The sequence below is a fragment of the Pseudophryne corroboree genome, chromosome 2 (genome assembly GCF_028390025.1).
Source record: "Pseudophryne corroboree isolate aPseCor3 chromosome 2, aPseCor3.hap2, whole genome shotgun sequence".
Lineage (NCBI taxonomy): Eukaryota > Metazoa > Chordata > Amphibia > Anura > Myobatrachidae > Pseudophryne > Pseudophryne corroboree.
Window position 1 is genome coordinate 651,413,153 of NC_086445.1, and position 16,771 is coordinate 651,429,923.

Below are 16,771 nucleotides of genomic sequence, written 5' to 3' on the forward strand. Positions count from 1 at the left end.
CGGGTGTTATACTGCGACCAGCAATCGCCTCAGCCTGGATGTGCAGTGCTGGGGTGGCTTGGTCGGATTCCCTGACTGAAAATATTGATACCCTGGATAGGGACAGTATATTGCTGACTATAGAGCATTTAAAAGATGCATTTTTATATATGCGTGATGCACAGAGGGATATTTGCCGACTGGCATCAAGAGTAAGTGCGCTGTCCATATCCGCCAGAAGAGGGTTATGGACGCGGCAGTGGTCAGGTGATGCTGATTCCAAAAGGCATATGGAAGTATTGCCTTATAAAGGGGAGGAGTTATTTGGGGTAGGTCTATCAGACCTGGTGTCCACGGCAACTGCTGGGAAATCCACATTTTTACCCCAGGTAGCCTCTCAACATAAGAAGACGCCGTATTATCAGGCGCAGTCCTTTCGGCCCCATAAGGGCCAGAGGACAAAAGGCTCCTCATTTCTGCCCCGTGGCAGAGGGAGAGGAAAAAGGCTGCAGCACACAGCCAGTTCCCAGGAACAGAAGTCCTCTCCCGCTTCTGCCAAGTCCTCAGCATGACGCTGGGGCTATACAAGCGGACTCAGGCACGGTGGGGGCCCGTCTCAAGAATTTCAGCGCACAGTGGGCTCACTCACAAGTGGACCCCTGGATCCTTCAGATAGTATCTCAGGGGTACAAATTGGAATTCGAGACGTCTCCCCCTCGCCGTTTCCTAAAGTCTGCCTTACCGACGTCTCACTCCGACAGGGAGGCGGTATTGGAAGCCATTCACAAGCTGTATTCCCAGCAGGTGATAATCAAGGTACCCCTCCTGCAACAGGGAAAGGGGTATTATTCCACGCTGTTTGTGGTACCGAAGCCGGACGGCTCGGTGAGACCCATTTTAAATCTAAAATCTTTGAACACTTACATACAGAGGTTCAAATTCAAGATGGAGTCACTCAGAGCGGTGATCGCGAACCTGGAAGAAGGGGATTATATGGTGTCTCTGGACATCAAGGATGCTTACCTCCATGTCCCAATTTACCCTTCTCACCAAGGGTACCTCAGGTTTGTGGTACAGAACTGCCACTATCAGTTTCAGACGCTGCCGTTTGGATTGTCCACGGCACCCCGGGTCTTTACCAAAGTAATGGCCGAAATGATGATACTCCTTCGAAGGAAAGGAGTTTTAATTATCCCTTACTTGGACGATCTCCTGATAAGGGCGACGTCCAGGGAACAGTTGGTAGTCGGAGTAGCACTATCTCAAGTAGTGCTGCGGCAGCACGGTTGGATTCTCAATATCCCAAAATCGCAGCTGATCCCGACGACACGTCTTCTATTCCTAGGGATGATCCTGGACACAGTCCAGAAAAAGGTGTTTCTCCCGGAAGAGAAAGCCAGGGAGTTATCTGAGCTAGTCAGGAACCTCCTAAAACCAGGCCAAGTATCAGTGCATCAATGCACAAGGGTCCTGGGAAAAATGGTGGCTTCCTACAAAGCAATCCCATTCGGCAGATTCCACGCAAGAACATTCCAGTGGGACCTGCTGGACAAATGGTCCGGATCGCATCTTCAGATGCATCAGCGGATAACCCTGTCCCCAAGGACAAGGGTGTCTCTCCTGTGGTGGTTACAGAGTGCTCATCTTCTAGAGGGCCGCAGATTCGGCATTCAGGCCTGGGTCCTGGTGACCACAGATGCCAGCCTGCGAGGCTGGGGAGCAGTCACACAGGGAAGAAATTTCCAGGGCTTTTGGTCAAGCCTGGAGACATCACTTCACATAAATATCCTGGAGCTAAGGGCCATTTACAATGCTCTAAGCCAAGCAAGACCTCTGCTTCAAGGTCAGCCGGTGCTGATCCAGTCGGACAACATCACGGCAGTCGCCCACGTAAACAGACAGGGCGGCACAAGAAGCAGGAGGGCAATGGCAGATGCTGCAAGGATTCTTCGCTGGGTGGAAAATCATGTGATAGCACTGTCAGCAGTGTTCATTCCGGGAGTGGACAACTGGGAAGCAGACTTCCTCAGCAGGCACGACCTCCACCCGGGAGAGTGGGGACTTCACCCAGAAGTCTTCCACATGATTGTAAACCGTTGGGAAAAACCAAAGGTGGACATGATGGCGTCCCGCCTCAACAAAAAGCTGGACAGGTATTGCGCCAGGTCAAGGGACCCTCAAGCAATAGCTGTGGACGCTCTGGTAACACCGTGGGTGTACCAGTCAGTGTATGTGTTCCCTCCTCTGCCTCTCATGCCCAAGGTGCTGAGAATTATACGGCGGGGAGGAGTAAGAGCCATTCTCGTGGCTCCGTATTGGCCAAGAAGGACTTGGTACCCGGAACTTCAAGAAATGCTCACAGAGGACCCGTGGCCTCTACCTCTGAGAAGGGACCTGCTCCAGCAGGGACCCTGTCTGTTCCAAGACTTACCGCGGCTGCGTTTGACGGCATGGCGGTTGAACGCCGGATCCTGAAGGAAAAAGGCATTCCAGACGAAGTCATCCCTACTTTGATAAAAGCCAGAAAGGATGTAACCGCAAAGCATTATCACCGCATCTGGCGGAAATATGTTGCGTGGTGCGAGGCCAAAAAGGCCCCGACGGAGGAATTTCAACTGGGTCGATTCCTGCATTTCCTGCAAGCAGGAGTGTCTATGGGCCTAAAATTAGGATCCATTAAGGTCCAGATTTTGGCCCTGTCGATTTTCTTTCAAAGGGAACTGGCTTCAGTGACTGAAGTCCAGACGTTTGTTAAGGGAGTGCTACATATACAGCCTCCTTTTGTGCCTCCAGTGGCACCCTGGGATCTGAATGTTGTTTTGGGTTTCCTAAAATCACATTGGTTTGAACCACTCAACACTGTGGACTTAAAATATCTCACATGGAAAGTGGTCATGCTGTTGGCCCTGGCTTCGGCCAGGCGTGTGTCAGAATTGGCGGCTTTATCCTGTAAAAGCCCTCACCTGATTTTTCATACGGACAGGACAGAATTGAGGACTCGTCCTCAATTTCTCCCTAAGGTGGTTTCAGCGTTTCACCTGAACCAGCCTATTGTGGTACCTGCGGCTACTAGGGACTTGGAGGACTCCAAGTTGCTGGACATTGTCAGGGCCCTGAAAATATATGTTTCCAGGACGGCTGGAGTCAGAAAATCTGACTCGCTATTTATCCTGTACGCACCCAACAAGCTGGGTGCTCCTGCTTCTAAGCAGACTATTGCTCGCTGGATTTGTAGTACAATCCAGCTTGCACATTCTGTGGCAGGCCTGCCACAGCCAAAATCTGTAAAAGCCCACTCCACAAGGAAGGTGGGCTCATCTTGGGCGGCTGCCCGAGGGGTCTCGGCTTTACAACTTTGCCGAGCTGCTACTTGGTCAGGGTCAAATACTTTTGTGAAATTTTACAAATTTGACACTCTGGCTGAGGAGGACCTGGAGTTTTCTCACTCGGTGCTGCAGAGTCATCCGCACTCTCCCGCCCGTTTGGGAGCTTTGGTATAATCCCCATGGTCCTTACGGAGTTCCCAGCATCCACTAGGACGTCAGAGAAAATAAGAATTTACTTACCGATAATTCTATTTCTCGCAGTCCGTAGTGGATGCTGGGCGCCCATCCCAAGTGCGGATTATCTGCAATACTTGTATATGGTTATTGTTAACTAATCGGGTTATTGTTGTTGTGAGCCATCTATCCAGAGGCTCCTCTGTTATCATGCTGTTGACTGGGTTCAGATCACAAGTTGTACGGTGTGATTGGTGTGGCTGGTATGAGTCTTACCCGGGATTCATAAATCCTTCCTTATTGTGTACGCTCGTCCGGGCACAGTATCCTAACTGAGGCTTGGAGGAGGGTCATAGGGGGAGGAGCCAGTGCACACCAGGCTAAAGCTTTTCTTTTGTGCCCAGTCTCCTGCGGAGCCGCTATTCCCCATGGTCCTTACGGAGTTCCCAGCATCCACTACGGACTACGAGAAATAGAATTATCGGTAAGTAAATTCTTATTTTCCTTGGCAGAAATCTAGAAGCATTTGTAGAAATTGTGGTGCATAGTATTTGCACTGCAGAGTAGCTTTTTATCTATCTGTAAATGACCTCCTGCGATAGAGATACCCTCACTGATCTCCTCTCGGATAGAGATACCCTCACTGATCTCCCTTTCTTTGTGTCACACACCTTCAGTGAAAAGGTATGTATCCATTAGGTCACACCTAACATGGAAGAGTTAACTGTTCACCAGTTATATAAGTCTGGAAATATGTACTCTGGCCCAGATTTATCAAGCCTTGGCAAGGGCTAAATTGCACGGTGATAAAGTACCGATCGATCAGCTCCTCACTGTCATTTTTCAAACAGCATGTAACATGACAGTTAGGAGTTGATTGGTTGGTACTTTATCACCATGCAATTTATCACTCGCCAAGGCTTGATAAATCTGGGCCTCTGTTCTGTGTAGTCTTTTCTGCTCCTGAGTGAATGAGAATTCCTGCTTGAGAATAACCAGCCAATTTATTTCATGACAACCGCGAAATACTGTGGGAAAGATGAACTAAGCATCATATCCATGATGGGGTACATCCCGTCTCTTATCGGGTACATACCAGTGTTAATTACATGGATATGAACTAGAAATGTGCAAAGGACAGCTCTCCCAATAGGAGTTTAGGACCCTGAAGTCCTTGTGCGCATGCGCAGTGTGAAGTAGCAGTTGCCTGGGGTGCTGGGAAGGATCCAGTTAGAATCCTCCCCTCTCTGGGGGAAACGCCAATAGGCTTCTATTGGGTAACAGCACATAAATACCCACCAGGTAAAAGCTCCAAGTGAGAATATAACCTGTGGCAAGCAAAGCGAGTCACCGGGCCCAAATCGTGGCGAGAGCAGTGTACCCAAAGTGTGGTGAGCGCAGCGAGCCCTCGAGGGGATTCGCTGCCGGGATTGCAGCAGACGAGATACCGCTGTCGGTATACTGACAGCCGGCATCCCATCTGCTGGTAAAACATAAGTATTCCCTTTGTGCATATGGGAAATGCGGCCAAATTCTGAAGACTGCAGTTTTCGGATTTTTGCCCACACTTTCCTTTTAGTACATCCCACAATGTATGAGCTTTCTGGGTGTCAGTTAATCATTTACCATCAAATGCCATAATGAAGTCCGCTATGAAATGTGGCATACTTTTCTCAAAGGGTCTGTAGCTTGATGAAGATATGCTTTGGTGTAGATAAGGGAATATATATCAAACATAGGTTACATACTTTATACCTAGCCTATGATTAGAAAATAAGATTTTAAACCTACCGGTAAATCTATTTCTCCTAGTCCGTAGAGGATGCTGGGGACTCCGTAAGGACCATGGCGTATAGACAGGCTCCGCAGGAGACAGGGCACCGAAAAAGAACTTTGACTATGGGTGTGCACTGGCTCCTCCCTCTATGCCCCTCCCCCAGACCTCAGCTAGAGAACTGTGCCCAGAGGAGATGGACAATACAAGGCAGGATTTAGCAATCCAAGGGCAAGATTCATACCAGCCCACACCAATCATACCATGTAACCTGGAACATACATAACCAGTTAACAGTATGAACAAAAACAACAGTAACGGTCCAAGACCGATGTCAACTGTAACATAACCCTTATGTAAGCAACAACTATATACAAGTCTTGCAGAGTTTCCGCACTGGGACGGGCGCCCAGCATCCTCTACGGACTAGGAGAAATAGATTTACCGGTAGGTTTAAAATCTTATTTTCTCTTACGTCCTAGAGGATGCTGGGGACTCCGTAAGGACCATGGGGTTTATACCAAAGCATCCAATCGGGCGGGAGAGTGCGGACGACTCTGCAGCACCGACTGAGCAAACGCTAGGTCCTCATCAGCCAAGGTATCAAACTTGTAGAATTTAGCAAAAGTGTTTGACCCCGACCAAGTCGCCGCACGGCAAAGTTGTAAAGCCGAGACGCCTCGGGCAGCCGCCCATGAAGAGCCCACCTTCCTAGTGGAATGGGCCTTAACCGAATTTTGTACCGGCAATCCAGCCGTAGAGTGAGCCTGCTGAATCGTATTACAGATCCAGCGAGCAATAGTCTGCTTTGAAGCAGGAGCGCCAATCTTATTGGCCGCATACAGGACAAACAGAGCCTCTGTTTTCCTAATTCTAGCCGTCCTGGCTACATAGATTTTTAAGGCCCTGACTACGTCCAGGGATCTGGAATCCTCCAGCTCACCGGTAGCCACAGGCACCACAATAGGTTGATTCATATGGAACGACGAAACTATTTTAGGCAAAAATTGCGGACGTGTCCTCAATTCAGCTCGATCCACATGAAAAATCAAGTAGGGGCTCTTGTGTGATAGAGCCGCCAATTCTGACACTCGCCTTGCTGATGCTAAGGCCAACAACATGACCACCTTCCAGGTAAGAAATTTCAACTCAACCTTGTTAAGCGGTTCAAACCAGTGTGATTTTAGGAACTGCAACACCACGTTCAGGTCCCATGGTGCCACTGGAGGCACAAAAGGGGGCTGGATGTGCAGCACTCCCTTTACAAACGTCTGGACTTCTGGAAGAGAAGCCAATTCCTTCTGAAAGAAAATCGAGAGGGCCGAAATCTGTACCTTAACCGAGCCTAATTTCAGGCCCATATCCACTCCTGTCTGTAGGAAGTGGAGAAGACGACCCAGATGAAAATCTTCCGTAGGTGCATTCTTGGTCTCACACCAAGACATATACTTTCGCCAGATACGGTGATAATGTTTTATCGTCACCTCCTTCCTAGCCTTTATTAAAGTAGGGATGACATCTTCCGGAATCCCCTTTTTTGCTAGGATTCGGCGTTCAACCGCCATGCCGTCAAACGTAACCGCGGTAAGTCTTGAAATACACAGGGCCCCTGTTGCAACAGGTCTTCCCTCAGAGGAAGAGGCCAGGGGTCTCCTGTGAGCATCTCTTGTAGATCCGAGAACCAGGCCCTTCGAGCCCAGTCTGGGACAACGAGTATCGTCTGTACTCTTCTTCGTCTTATGATCCTCAACACTTTTGTGATGAGAGGAAGAGGAGGAAACACGTAGACCGATTCGAACACCCACGGTGTTACCAGTGCGTCTACTGCTACTGCCTGAGGGTCCCGAGACCTGGCGCAATACCTCCAAAGTTTTTTGTTGAGGCGTGACGCCATCATGTCTATTTGAGGAGTTCCCCAAAGACGTGTTACGTCTGCATGACTTCTTGATGAAGTCCCCACTCTCCTGGATGGAGATCGTGTCTGCTGAGGAAGTCTGCTTCCCAGTTGTCCACTCCCGGAATGAAGACAGCCGACAGAGCGCTTACATGATTTTCCGCCCAGCGAAGGATCCTTGTGGCTTCCGCCATCGCGACTCTGATTCTTGTCCCGCCTTGGCGGTTCACATGAGCCACTGCTGTGACATTGTCTGATTGAATCAGAACCGGAAGGTTTCGAAGAAAACTCTCCGCTTGTCGAAGGCCGTTGTAAATGGCCCTGAGTTCCAACACATTGATGTGTAGACAGGACTCCTGGTCTGACCAAAGACCCTGAAAAGTCTTTCCCTGTATTACCGCTCCCCATCCTCGGATGCTCGCGTCCGTGGTAACCAGGAACCAGTTCTGAATCCCGAACCGGTGACCCTCCAGCAGGTGAGCACTTTGCAACCACCACAGGAGGGACACTCTGGTTCCTGGGGACAGAGTTATTTTCCAATGTAAGTGCAGATGGGACACGGACCACTTGTCCAGAAGGTCCCATTGAAAAGTCCTTGCATGGAACCTTCCGAAGGGAATGGCCTCGTAGGCCGCCACCATTTTCCCCAGAACTCGAGTGCATTGGTGAACTGACACCCTTTTCGGTTTTAGCAGGTCTCTGACCATGTTCTGGATGTCTTGGGCTTTCTCTATTGGGAGGAAGACCTTAATTTGTTCCGTATCCAGTATCATACCTAGGAACGGTAGTCGAGTTGTCGGAATCAACTGAGACTTCGGTAGATTTAGAATCCAACCGTGTTGCTGGAGCACCCTCAGAGAGAGCGCCACACTGCTCAGCAATTTCTCCCTTTATCTCGCTTTTATCAGGAGATCGTCCAAGTATGGGATAATTGTGACTCCATGCTTGCGCAGGACCACCATCATTTCCGCCATTATCTTGGTGAAAATCCTCAGGGCCGTGGAAAGTCCAAACGGCAACGTCTGAAATTGGTAAGGACAATTCTGTACAGCGAATCTCGGGTATTCCTGATGGGGGGGCATATATGGGGACATGAAGGTACGCATCCTTTATGTCCAGAGACACCATAAACTCCCCCTCCTCCATGTTGGCTATTATTGCTCTGAGAGATTCCATTTTGAATTTGAATCTTTTTATGTACAGGTTTAGGGATTTCAGATTCAAAATCGGTCTGACCGTACCGTCCGGTTTCGGGACCACAAATAGGGTTGAATAGTAACCTCTTCCCTGCTGGTGCAGGGGAACCTTGATTATCACTTGCTGTATACACAGCGTTTGAATTGCAGCTAACACTACATCCCTTTCCGATGTGGAAGCTGGTAGGGCCGATTTGAAAAATCGGCTCGGGGGCACATCCTCGAATTCCAATTTGTAACCCTGGGAAACTATTTCCAACACCCAGGGATTCAGGTCCGAACTGACCCAGGCCTGACTGAAAAGTCGAAGACGTGCCCCCACCGGTGCGGACTCCCTCAGGGGAGTCCCAGCGTCATGCTGTGGTTTTTGGAGCAGCCGGGGAGGACTTTTGTTCCTGGGCACCTGCCGAAGCAGGTGCTCTCTTGCCTCTGCCCTTACCTCTGGCGAGGAAAGAGGATCCCCGACCTCTTTTGGACTTGTGCGACCGAAAGGACTGCATCTGATAGGGTGTTGCTTTCTTTTGCTGTTGGGGAATGTATGGTAAAAAATTTGATTTACCTGTTGTAGCTGTGGAAACCAGGTCTGTCAGCCCATCCCCAAACAATACATCACCCTTATAGGGTAGTACTTCCATATGTTTTTTTTTTTGAATCCGCATCACCCGTCCATTGGCGAGTCCATAAGGATCTTCTCGCTGAGATAGACATGGCATTGGCCCTAGAAGCTAGCAATCCAATGTCCCTTTGAGCATCCCTCATAAATAAGACTGCGTCTTTTATATGGGCTAGAGTTAGGAATATAGTATCCTTATCCATAGTATCAAATTGATCTGTCAGCTCATCTGTCCAAGCTGCAATTGCGCTACACACCCATGCCGACGCAATCGTCGGTCTTAACACAGCACCCGTATGAGAATAAATACCCTTTAAGGTAGTTTCTTGCCTGCGATCTGCAGGGTCCTTAAGGGCCGCTGTGTCAGGAGACGGTAGCGCCACTTTCTTGGACAAGCGCGTCAGGGCCTTCTCCACAGTGGGGGGTAATTCCCAAATCTCCCTGTCCTGCTTAGGGAAAGGGTATGCCATAAAAATTTTTTGGGGATCTGCGGTCTCTTATCCGGAGTCTCCCAAGCTTTTCCAAAGAACTCATTTAATTCATGAGATGTGGGAAAATTAATAATCTGTTTCTTTTCCTTAAACATGTGTACCCTTGTGTCGGGGACCGAGGGTTCATCCACAATATGCAACACATCCCTTATTGCCACAATCATACACTGAATGGTTTTAGTTACCCTAGGGTGCAATTTTACTTCATCATAGTCGACACTGGAATCAGAATCCGTGTCGGTAGTAGTGTCTTGTGTTAAGGGACGCTTTTGAGACCCCGACAGGCCCTGTGAGTCGGTCCAATCTGAGGATTGACCACCTGATGTCCACCCTAAACCAGCCTTATCAAGCCTTTTATGTAGAGATGCCACACTTGCATGCAACGTATGCCACATGTCCATCCAATCTGGATTCGGCACAACCGACAGGGACACACCACTCATTTGCTCCACCTCATCCTTGGAGAAGCCTTCCGCCTCAGACATGTCGACATACACGTACCGACACCCCACACACACAGGGATTAACCTATAAGGGGACAAAACCCCAACCAGGTCCTAAGGAGAGACAGAGAAAGAGTATGCCAGCACACACCAGCGCTTAACAACACTGGAAAAAAAAATATATATATCCAGATAGCGCTTTTTTATATATATTATGTCAATTCCCACTCACTGCGTCGCCAAAGTGCCCCCCTTCTCTTTTTCCCAGCCTGTGTTCAGCAGGGGAGAGACCAGGGAGCCAGCGTTTTCTTTCTCATGCAGCTTCTGTGGAGAAAATTGCGCTGGTTAGTGCTGAGGATCAAGCCCCGCCCACCCGACGGCGTTCTTCGGTCCCAGTGATTTTTCAATAAAATGGCGGGGGATCAGCGATTTACTGCCTCCGCAGTCTAATCCCACTGTATTTGTGCCAAAATGTGAGGTTTATTGCTGCCCAGGGTGCCCCCCCCCCCCCTGCGCCCTGCACCCTTCAGTGCTGCTCTGTGTGTGTGTGACTGGGAGCAATGGCGCGCAGCTTACCGCTGCGCGCCTTACCTCATGAAGATCTAATGTCTTCTGCCGCCTAAAATGTCTTCTGTCTTCTCTATCCGCTTCTACCTTCGGCATCTGTGAGGAGGACGGCGGCGCGGCTCCGGGACGAACCCCAGGTGAGACCTGTGTTCCGACTCCCTCTGGAGCTAATGGTGTCCAGTAGTCTTAGAAGCAGTGCCCAACTTGACAAGCCAGCTCTGCTTCTCTCTCCTCGGTCCCACGATGCAGGGAGCCTGTTGCCAACAGGACTCCCTGAAAATAAAAAACCTAACAAAATTCTTTTTCCACAGAAAACTCTGGAGAGCTCTCTGCAGTGCACCCATTCTCCTCTGGCACAAGATCTAACTGAGGTCTGGGGGAGGGGCATAGAGGGAGGAGCCAGTGCACACCCATAGTCAAAGTTCTTTTTAGGTGCCCTATCTCCTGCGGAGCCCGTCTATACCCCATGGTCCTTACGGAGTCCCCAGCATCCTCTAGGACGTAAGAGAAATAATCTATAAATAGAGAGCTTTGATTGAGCTTGCAAAATACATGTGTACTCTCTTTATCAGTTGTACAGCACATCTTTGTATACAAAGACTTGTCAAAATATTACTAGACTGCTTTAAAAATAGTATATCTGTGCTTCATATATAAATATTGCCGCATTTCCTACCCTACCCTGGTCTCCTGTACCACTATATACAGCATATTAGTGTGTGTATTTTCACTGATCAGTTATAACATTAAAACCACTAACAGGTAAAATGGATAATATTGATCATCAACATTGATTAACTTGTTAAGGGGAGGGATATATTAAGCAGCAAGTGAACACTTATTATTTGAAGTTGATATGTTGGAGCAGGAATAATGGGCACGCATAAGGATCTGAGCATCTTTGACAAAGGCAAAATTGTGATGGCTAGTAGACTGGGTCAGAGCATCTCCAAAACGGCAGATCTTGTGGAGTGTTCCCAATATGCAGTGGTTAGTAGCAACCAAAATTGGTCCAAGGAAGGACAATGAAACCAGTTCCAAGGTCATGGGCTCCTAAGGCGTATTGATGCTCATGGGGAGCAAAGGCTAGTCTGTCTAGTACAATCCCACAGAAAAGCTACTGTAGCGCAGATTGTTGAAAAAGTTAATGCTGGCCATGAGAGAAAGTTGTCAGAACACACAGTGCATCATAGCTGGCTACATAGCTGCAGACTAGTTCGTGACAATGCTCACTCCTGTCTACCACCGAAAGCAACCTACAATTTGCATATGAGTGTCAAACTGGACTATAGAGCAATGGAAGAAGGTGGCCTGGATGAATCACGTATCCTTTTACATCATGTGGACAGCTGTGTCACTTTTTTTATATGGAGAAGAGATGACACCAGGTTGCACTATAGGGAGAAGGCAAGCTAGCAGAGGCAGTATCATGCTCTGGACAATGTTTGTCTGGGAAACCTTGGGTCCTGGCATTCAAGTGGATGTTACTTTGACACATACTACCTACCTAAACATTGTGGCAGACCAAGTAAACCACTTCATAGCAACTGCATTCTCTAATGGCAGTTACTTATTTCATGAGGATATTGCACCCTGCCATACTGCAAAATTGTTCAGGAATCATTTGAGGAACATTACAAAAATTTTAAAGTATTGACTTGGCCATCAAATTCACCATTTTTCAGTTCAATTGAGCATTTGTGGGATGTGCACGAAAAACAAGTCTGAGCCATAGAGGCTTCACCTAGCAACTGACAGGGCTTAAAGGATCTGTAGCTAAATTATTGGTGGCAGATATCACAGGATAATCTTCAGAGGTTTTGTGGAGTACATTCCTCGACAGATGAGAGCTGTTTTGGCAGCACAAGGGAGACCTGTACCAAGGCCATCTCAACAGCAGTGTAGGCCCCTGGGCAAAGCATTGCAATGGAGCCCCTACCCATCCTCTAGCACAGAGGTTCACAAACTCTGTCCTCGGGAGCCCACACAGTGGATGTTTTGCAGGTAACCCAGCAGGTGCACAGGTGTATTAATTACTCACTGACACATTTTAAAAGGTCCACAGGTGGAGCTAATTATTTCACTTGCGATTCTGTGAGGAGACCTGCAAAACATGCACTGTGTGGGCCCCCGAGGACCGAGTTTGAGAACCTCTGCTCTAGCAGTAGGGGTATGGGGTGCTATCAGCGGGAGATTTGGGGTGTTCTATCTTCTACTCAGTATTTATGACCTGGAGTAGTCATTTCTGATAATTACTCCTTTACTGCACAGATGGTGGAAGGGAGAACCATAGAAGGGGGCATTGGCTGAATGAAGGGACCCTGGTACATGACTTCTAGGGTGGTAAGGGGTATTTAATATGCAGGGGAGGGATGGATAGTGGAGTCGGCATAATATTCATCATTTTCCTGTGGGAGGGCAGATTGCTTGACTGCAGATATCTCCAGTTCCTGGAAATCGATTTCTTAGCTTTCAGTGTGATAAAAAAAAAACTAGAGAGTCCCACCTTTCAGGAGATATTGGGCACTTGGGGATCAGAGTTCAGGAGCCAGAGCAATTCACCAATGAAAATCTAAAACTGCATATCAGGAGTGTGGAGCTGGAGCAGGTACCAGCTGCTGGAAGGCTGATATCTCTGGCTCTGGGCATAGTAGAGACAAGCTGCCAGTGTCCACTGAAAATGGAGAGTCCCAGCTTTTGGCGTATATGCTCAGAAAAACTATAAGTCAGACAAAACATGAGATATCCGACTGGGAAGGGCAATTAACATGTTCAGATAGGGTCCACTGCTTTGAAGTCAGATATCTCCAGTTCCCAAGGGCCGATTTTCAAAATCTGGTACCCCTGGAAAAAGGCGACCCACAACTATCAGATTAGGGCACTTGTACTCATGGGGTTCTTGGGCAAGTGCCCATTGAGCCCATACGAAAAGACGGCCCTGACCTGCACAGTATTAGGCAGTTGGTTTTAATGTTATTGCTGAATGTATATCTCTTATGTTTTGTGCATATTGTTTATCATTTTGAAATGGACAAAATACAATTTTATATTGTATTTTGTCCAATACTTATTTTATGATGTGCGACATTTGTGGCCCTAGAGATGCTGCATGGATTACATTGATAACTTTCTATATGAAAATACAGGATAGTATGTCTGATATGATATATAATTGACTTGATCTTACAATAACAGCGATTGTATTCACTTTGACACTTTTCTTTTGGGGGGGGACTTCAAAGTTATTAGCATGATTGTGTTATAATATTTGTTTTGTATGATTCTTTCAGACATCACCTTACAGTGGCTTATCCAGCACTCTAAATCACGGAGGAGTTGAGAAGACCAAGTCCCTATCCACTACATTTAAATTTCCTGGAGAATGTTTTGCTTCTAGGACTTAACATAATACAAGAGAATAGAAAGGCGTCCAAATACTTGGAGTTCTCTCTCACACCCTTCATCTTCATGTGTATTATCTGTTCCTATCCATCTCCTTACTACTTCTCTATTTTAATTGTATTTTTACACTATCTTCACCTTCCATTGTAAGATATTGTCCACCTCTAGCTCCTTCTTCAGCCATTCCTCTCTCGTTGCTCTTTTCTTGTTGTTGGAGTGTGTATATATCTATATATGTGTAAATGTATATAATTTGATTGTTTTTATTTAAAGTGTATGACTTTAGTTATCTGCTGGTTGACTGATTGAAACGCTACATGACTTTATATAGAGCTCTTTGTCAATATATAGATATATATATATATATATATGAAATATCATGTAGTTGTACACCAGATAGTATACATACTGTAGATTGAAATGTCAGAACTAATGATGTTGCATCTGGGTCCACAACAGAAAGTTATTGACTTTCAACTTATTCCAGACCAATGTTTCAAGAGACAGAATGTATAGAGGTTGGGAAGTATGGCCAACGTTTTCTTTGGCTTATCATACAGTGCTTTTAATGAAGAAGTGTCAACCATTTTAATAAGATAAAACGGTGGATTAAACCTTTCAATCATAATTTGTGTGTGAAATTATTTTATAAGATGAAATGTAGTATTAAACTACAAAACAGTCTGTTTGATTTTACTCAGGATCTTTACAGCCTGTTACGGAAACTGTATCTTATATAAATGAAGTCTATGTCTCCCTTTGCAGTATAAACAGGCTGCAGACTGACTCTCTGAGTGTTTTTACTGTTATGCTTATGTTTGAGATTGCAGGAAATGTTTGTTAACAACAATAATTGTGATATCATCAGCAGGGATATCAGTGTCTCTGCTCTTACTACACCTTATTAATTATAAAGACTTTTTTGTTTCTTGAAGTCTGTTTTTCTTGTGTATATTTTTTTTCCGTCTAATAAATTAATAACTTTGTCAACATTGAAATGTCTCATTTAGTGTACTATTGTAGCGACATATTTATTATTTGTATCCATTATTTATATGGCACCACAAGGGTTCTACAGCGCCTAACAAGTACACACACAAATAAGCAAAAGAAGAAAACAATGACTTACAGTACAAGACAAAGAAATGTGCATTGTTATAAACAATGCTGCATCTGCAGTCATAACACTAAAAATAAGCAGCATGGTGGCAGAAACCAAGGGTTAGGTGCCATTGTATGTAGTAGATGATATTATAAGTAAGGGAAGGGAGCCCTACTTGTGAGAGCTTACATTCTAGAGGGGACGGGTAGACAGAGGTGACACAGATGAGGCAGAGGTGACAGTGAGCATGATGCAGTGGGTTACGATGAGAGCTGAAAGACTTTGATAAGGTGGGTGTTGAGAGCCTCTTTGAAGTTTTGTAGAGGTGGAGAGGGTGGGAGATCTTTTCATAGGTAGGGAGCAGCATGGGCAAAATCTTAGAGGCGGGAGAGGTAGCATTTATTTGTGGAGACAACAGGGCATGCAGGAGTGTGAATATAAATTGTAGAGGATTGGGTAAGGGCTTTGTAAGTGAGCGTGAGAAGCTTGAATTAGGTTCTGAAGGGGAAGGGGAGCCAGTCTCGGGTCTGTAGGTGAGGAAAACAGGTGTAGTTTGGAGAGGAATATGAGCTGGACAGCAGCTTTGAGGACTGATTAGATTGGAGAAAGTTGGGAGTCAGGCCAGATAGGAGGAGGTTGCAGTAGTCCAATTTAAAGATGACCAGTGTGTAGATAAGGGTCTTAGCATCCATGGTGAGAAAGGGTCTGATCTTGGAAATATTTTTGAGATGGAAGTGGCAGGACTGGGAACAGAACTGAATTTGTGGTTTAAAGGAGAGAGAGGAGTCACGAATAACTCCAAGGCCGTGCACTTGGAGCTAGAGGAGACGGATGTGCTGTCAATAGATAATTACATTGTTGGAGGTGAGGTTATTTGTGAGGGTGGGTAGATTCTCAGCTCTTAGACATGTTAGGTTTAAGGAAGCCCTTGGACATCCAGGAAGAGATAGCAGAGAGAGGGGGAGAGGTCAGGGGAGGAAAGGTAAATATGAGTGTCAATCAGCATAAAGATGATATTGGAGGGCAAAAGAGCGGATTAGCTCATCTAAAGAGGATGTAAAGTATTGAGAAAGAATAGGAGAGGTACAAGAATAAAACCTTGAAAGACACTTACTGTTAGGGGAGGTGAAGGAATGGTTAGGTAGGTATACAGCCAAGAGAGGGCAGTATCACATACGCCTAGGGAGTAAAGGATTTTCAGGAGTCGAAGGCAGTCCACTGTGTCAAAAGCTCAGGGATACAGAAACATCCTTTGGAGCAGAGGGGCATCAGAAATATCACAACGGAGAGTGAAGACCAGATCAAATGTGAGAGTGAGGAAGTCCATTAGCAGAGGATTATGTGGGGATATTGATAGGAATATTGAAGTCACGTAATATGATGGAGGGAAGATCTTGAGAGGAAGTGTGGGAGCCAGGAAGTAAAATTGTCAAATAATTTAAAGGTAGGGCCAGGGTGACAATAAATGACATCTATTTGAAGGTGAACAGGTTGGAAGAGTCGTATAGTATTAACCTTGAATGAAGAGTAAGAAAGGGTCATTCTGATGGTATGAGTTGGTAGGAGTAACAGGAAGTTAGGGGAGTATGAGAGAATGTGAGGTCCCCAGAGGAGAGAGCTTCAGGACAAGCGGTGTCCAAAGGGGGAAATTCAGATTTCAGTAAAGGCTAGTAGATTCAGGGAATTGGAGATGAAATGGTCATGGGTGGGGACCAGTTTCCTACAGACAGATCTGGCATTCCAGAGGGTACGGGAGGGATGGTCCAAGGTTTAGGGAGAGATGTGAATGAGATTATCATGATTGCTGTAG

At 46.6% G+C, this 16,771-nt stretch overlaps 1 protein-coding gene across 2 annotated transcripts in view; it reads left to right on the forward strand.

The window, feature by feature from the left end:
* LOC135042301 (ADP-ribosylation factor-like protein 8A) overlaps positions 1 to 14,857 on the forward strand; it is a 344,687-nt gene extending 329,830 nt beyond the window's left edge. For both annotated transcript variants that reach the window (XM_063955010.1, XM_063955009.1), the window contains one exon: positions 13,748 to 14,857. In XM_063955010.1, coding sequence (XP_063811080.1) covers positions 13,748 to 13,797 — 50 coding nt within the window. In that variant the 3' untranslated portion in view covers positions 13,798 to 14,857. The remainder of the gene's footprint in view (positions 1 to 13,747) is intronic.
* The last annotated feature ends 1,914 nt before the right edge of the window (positions 14,858 to 16,771 follow it).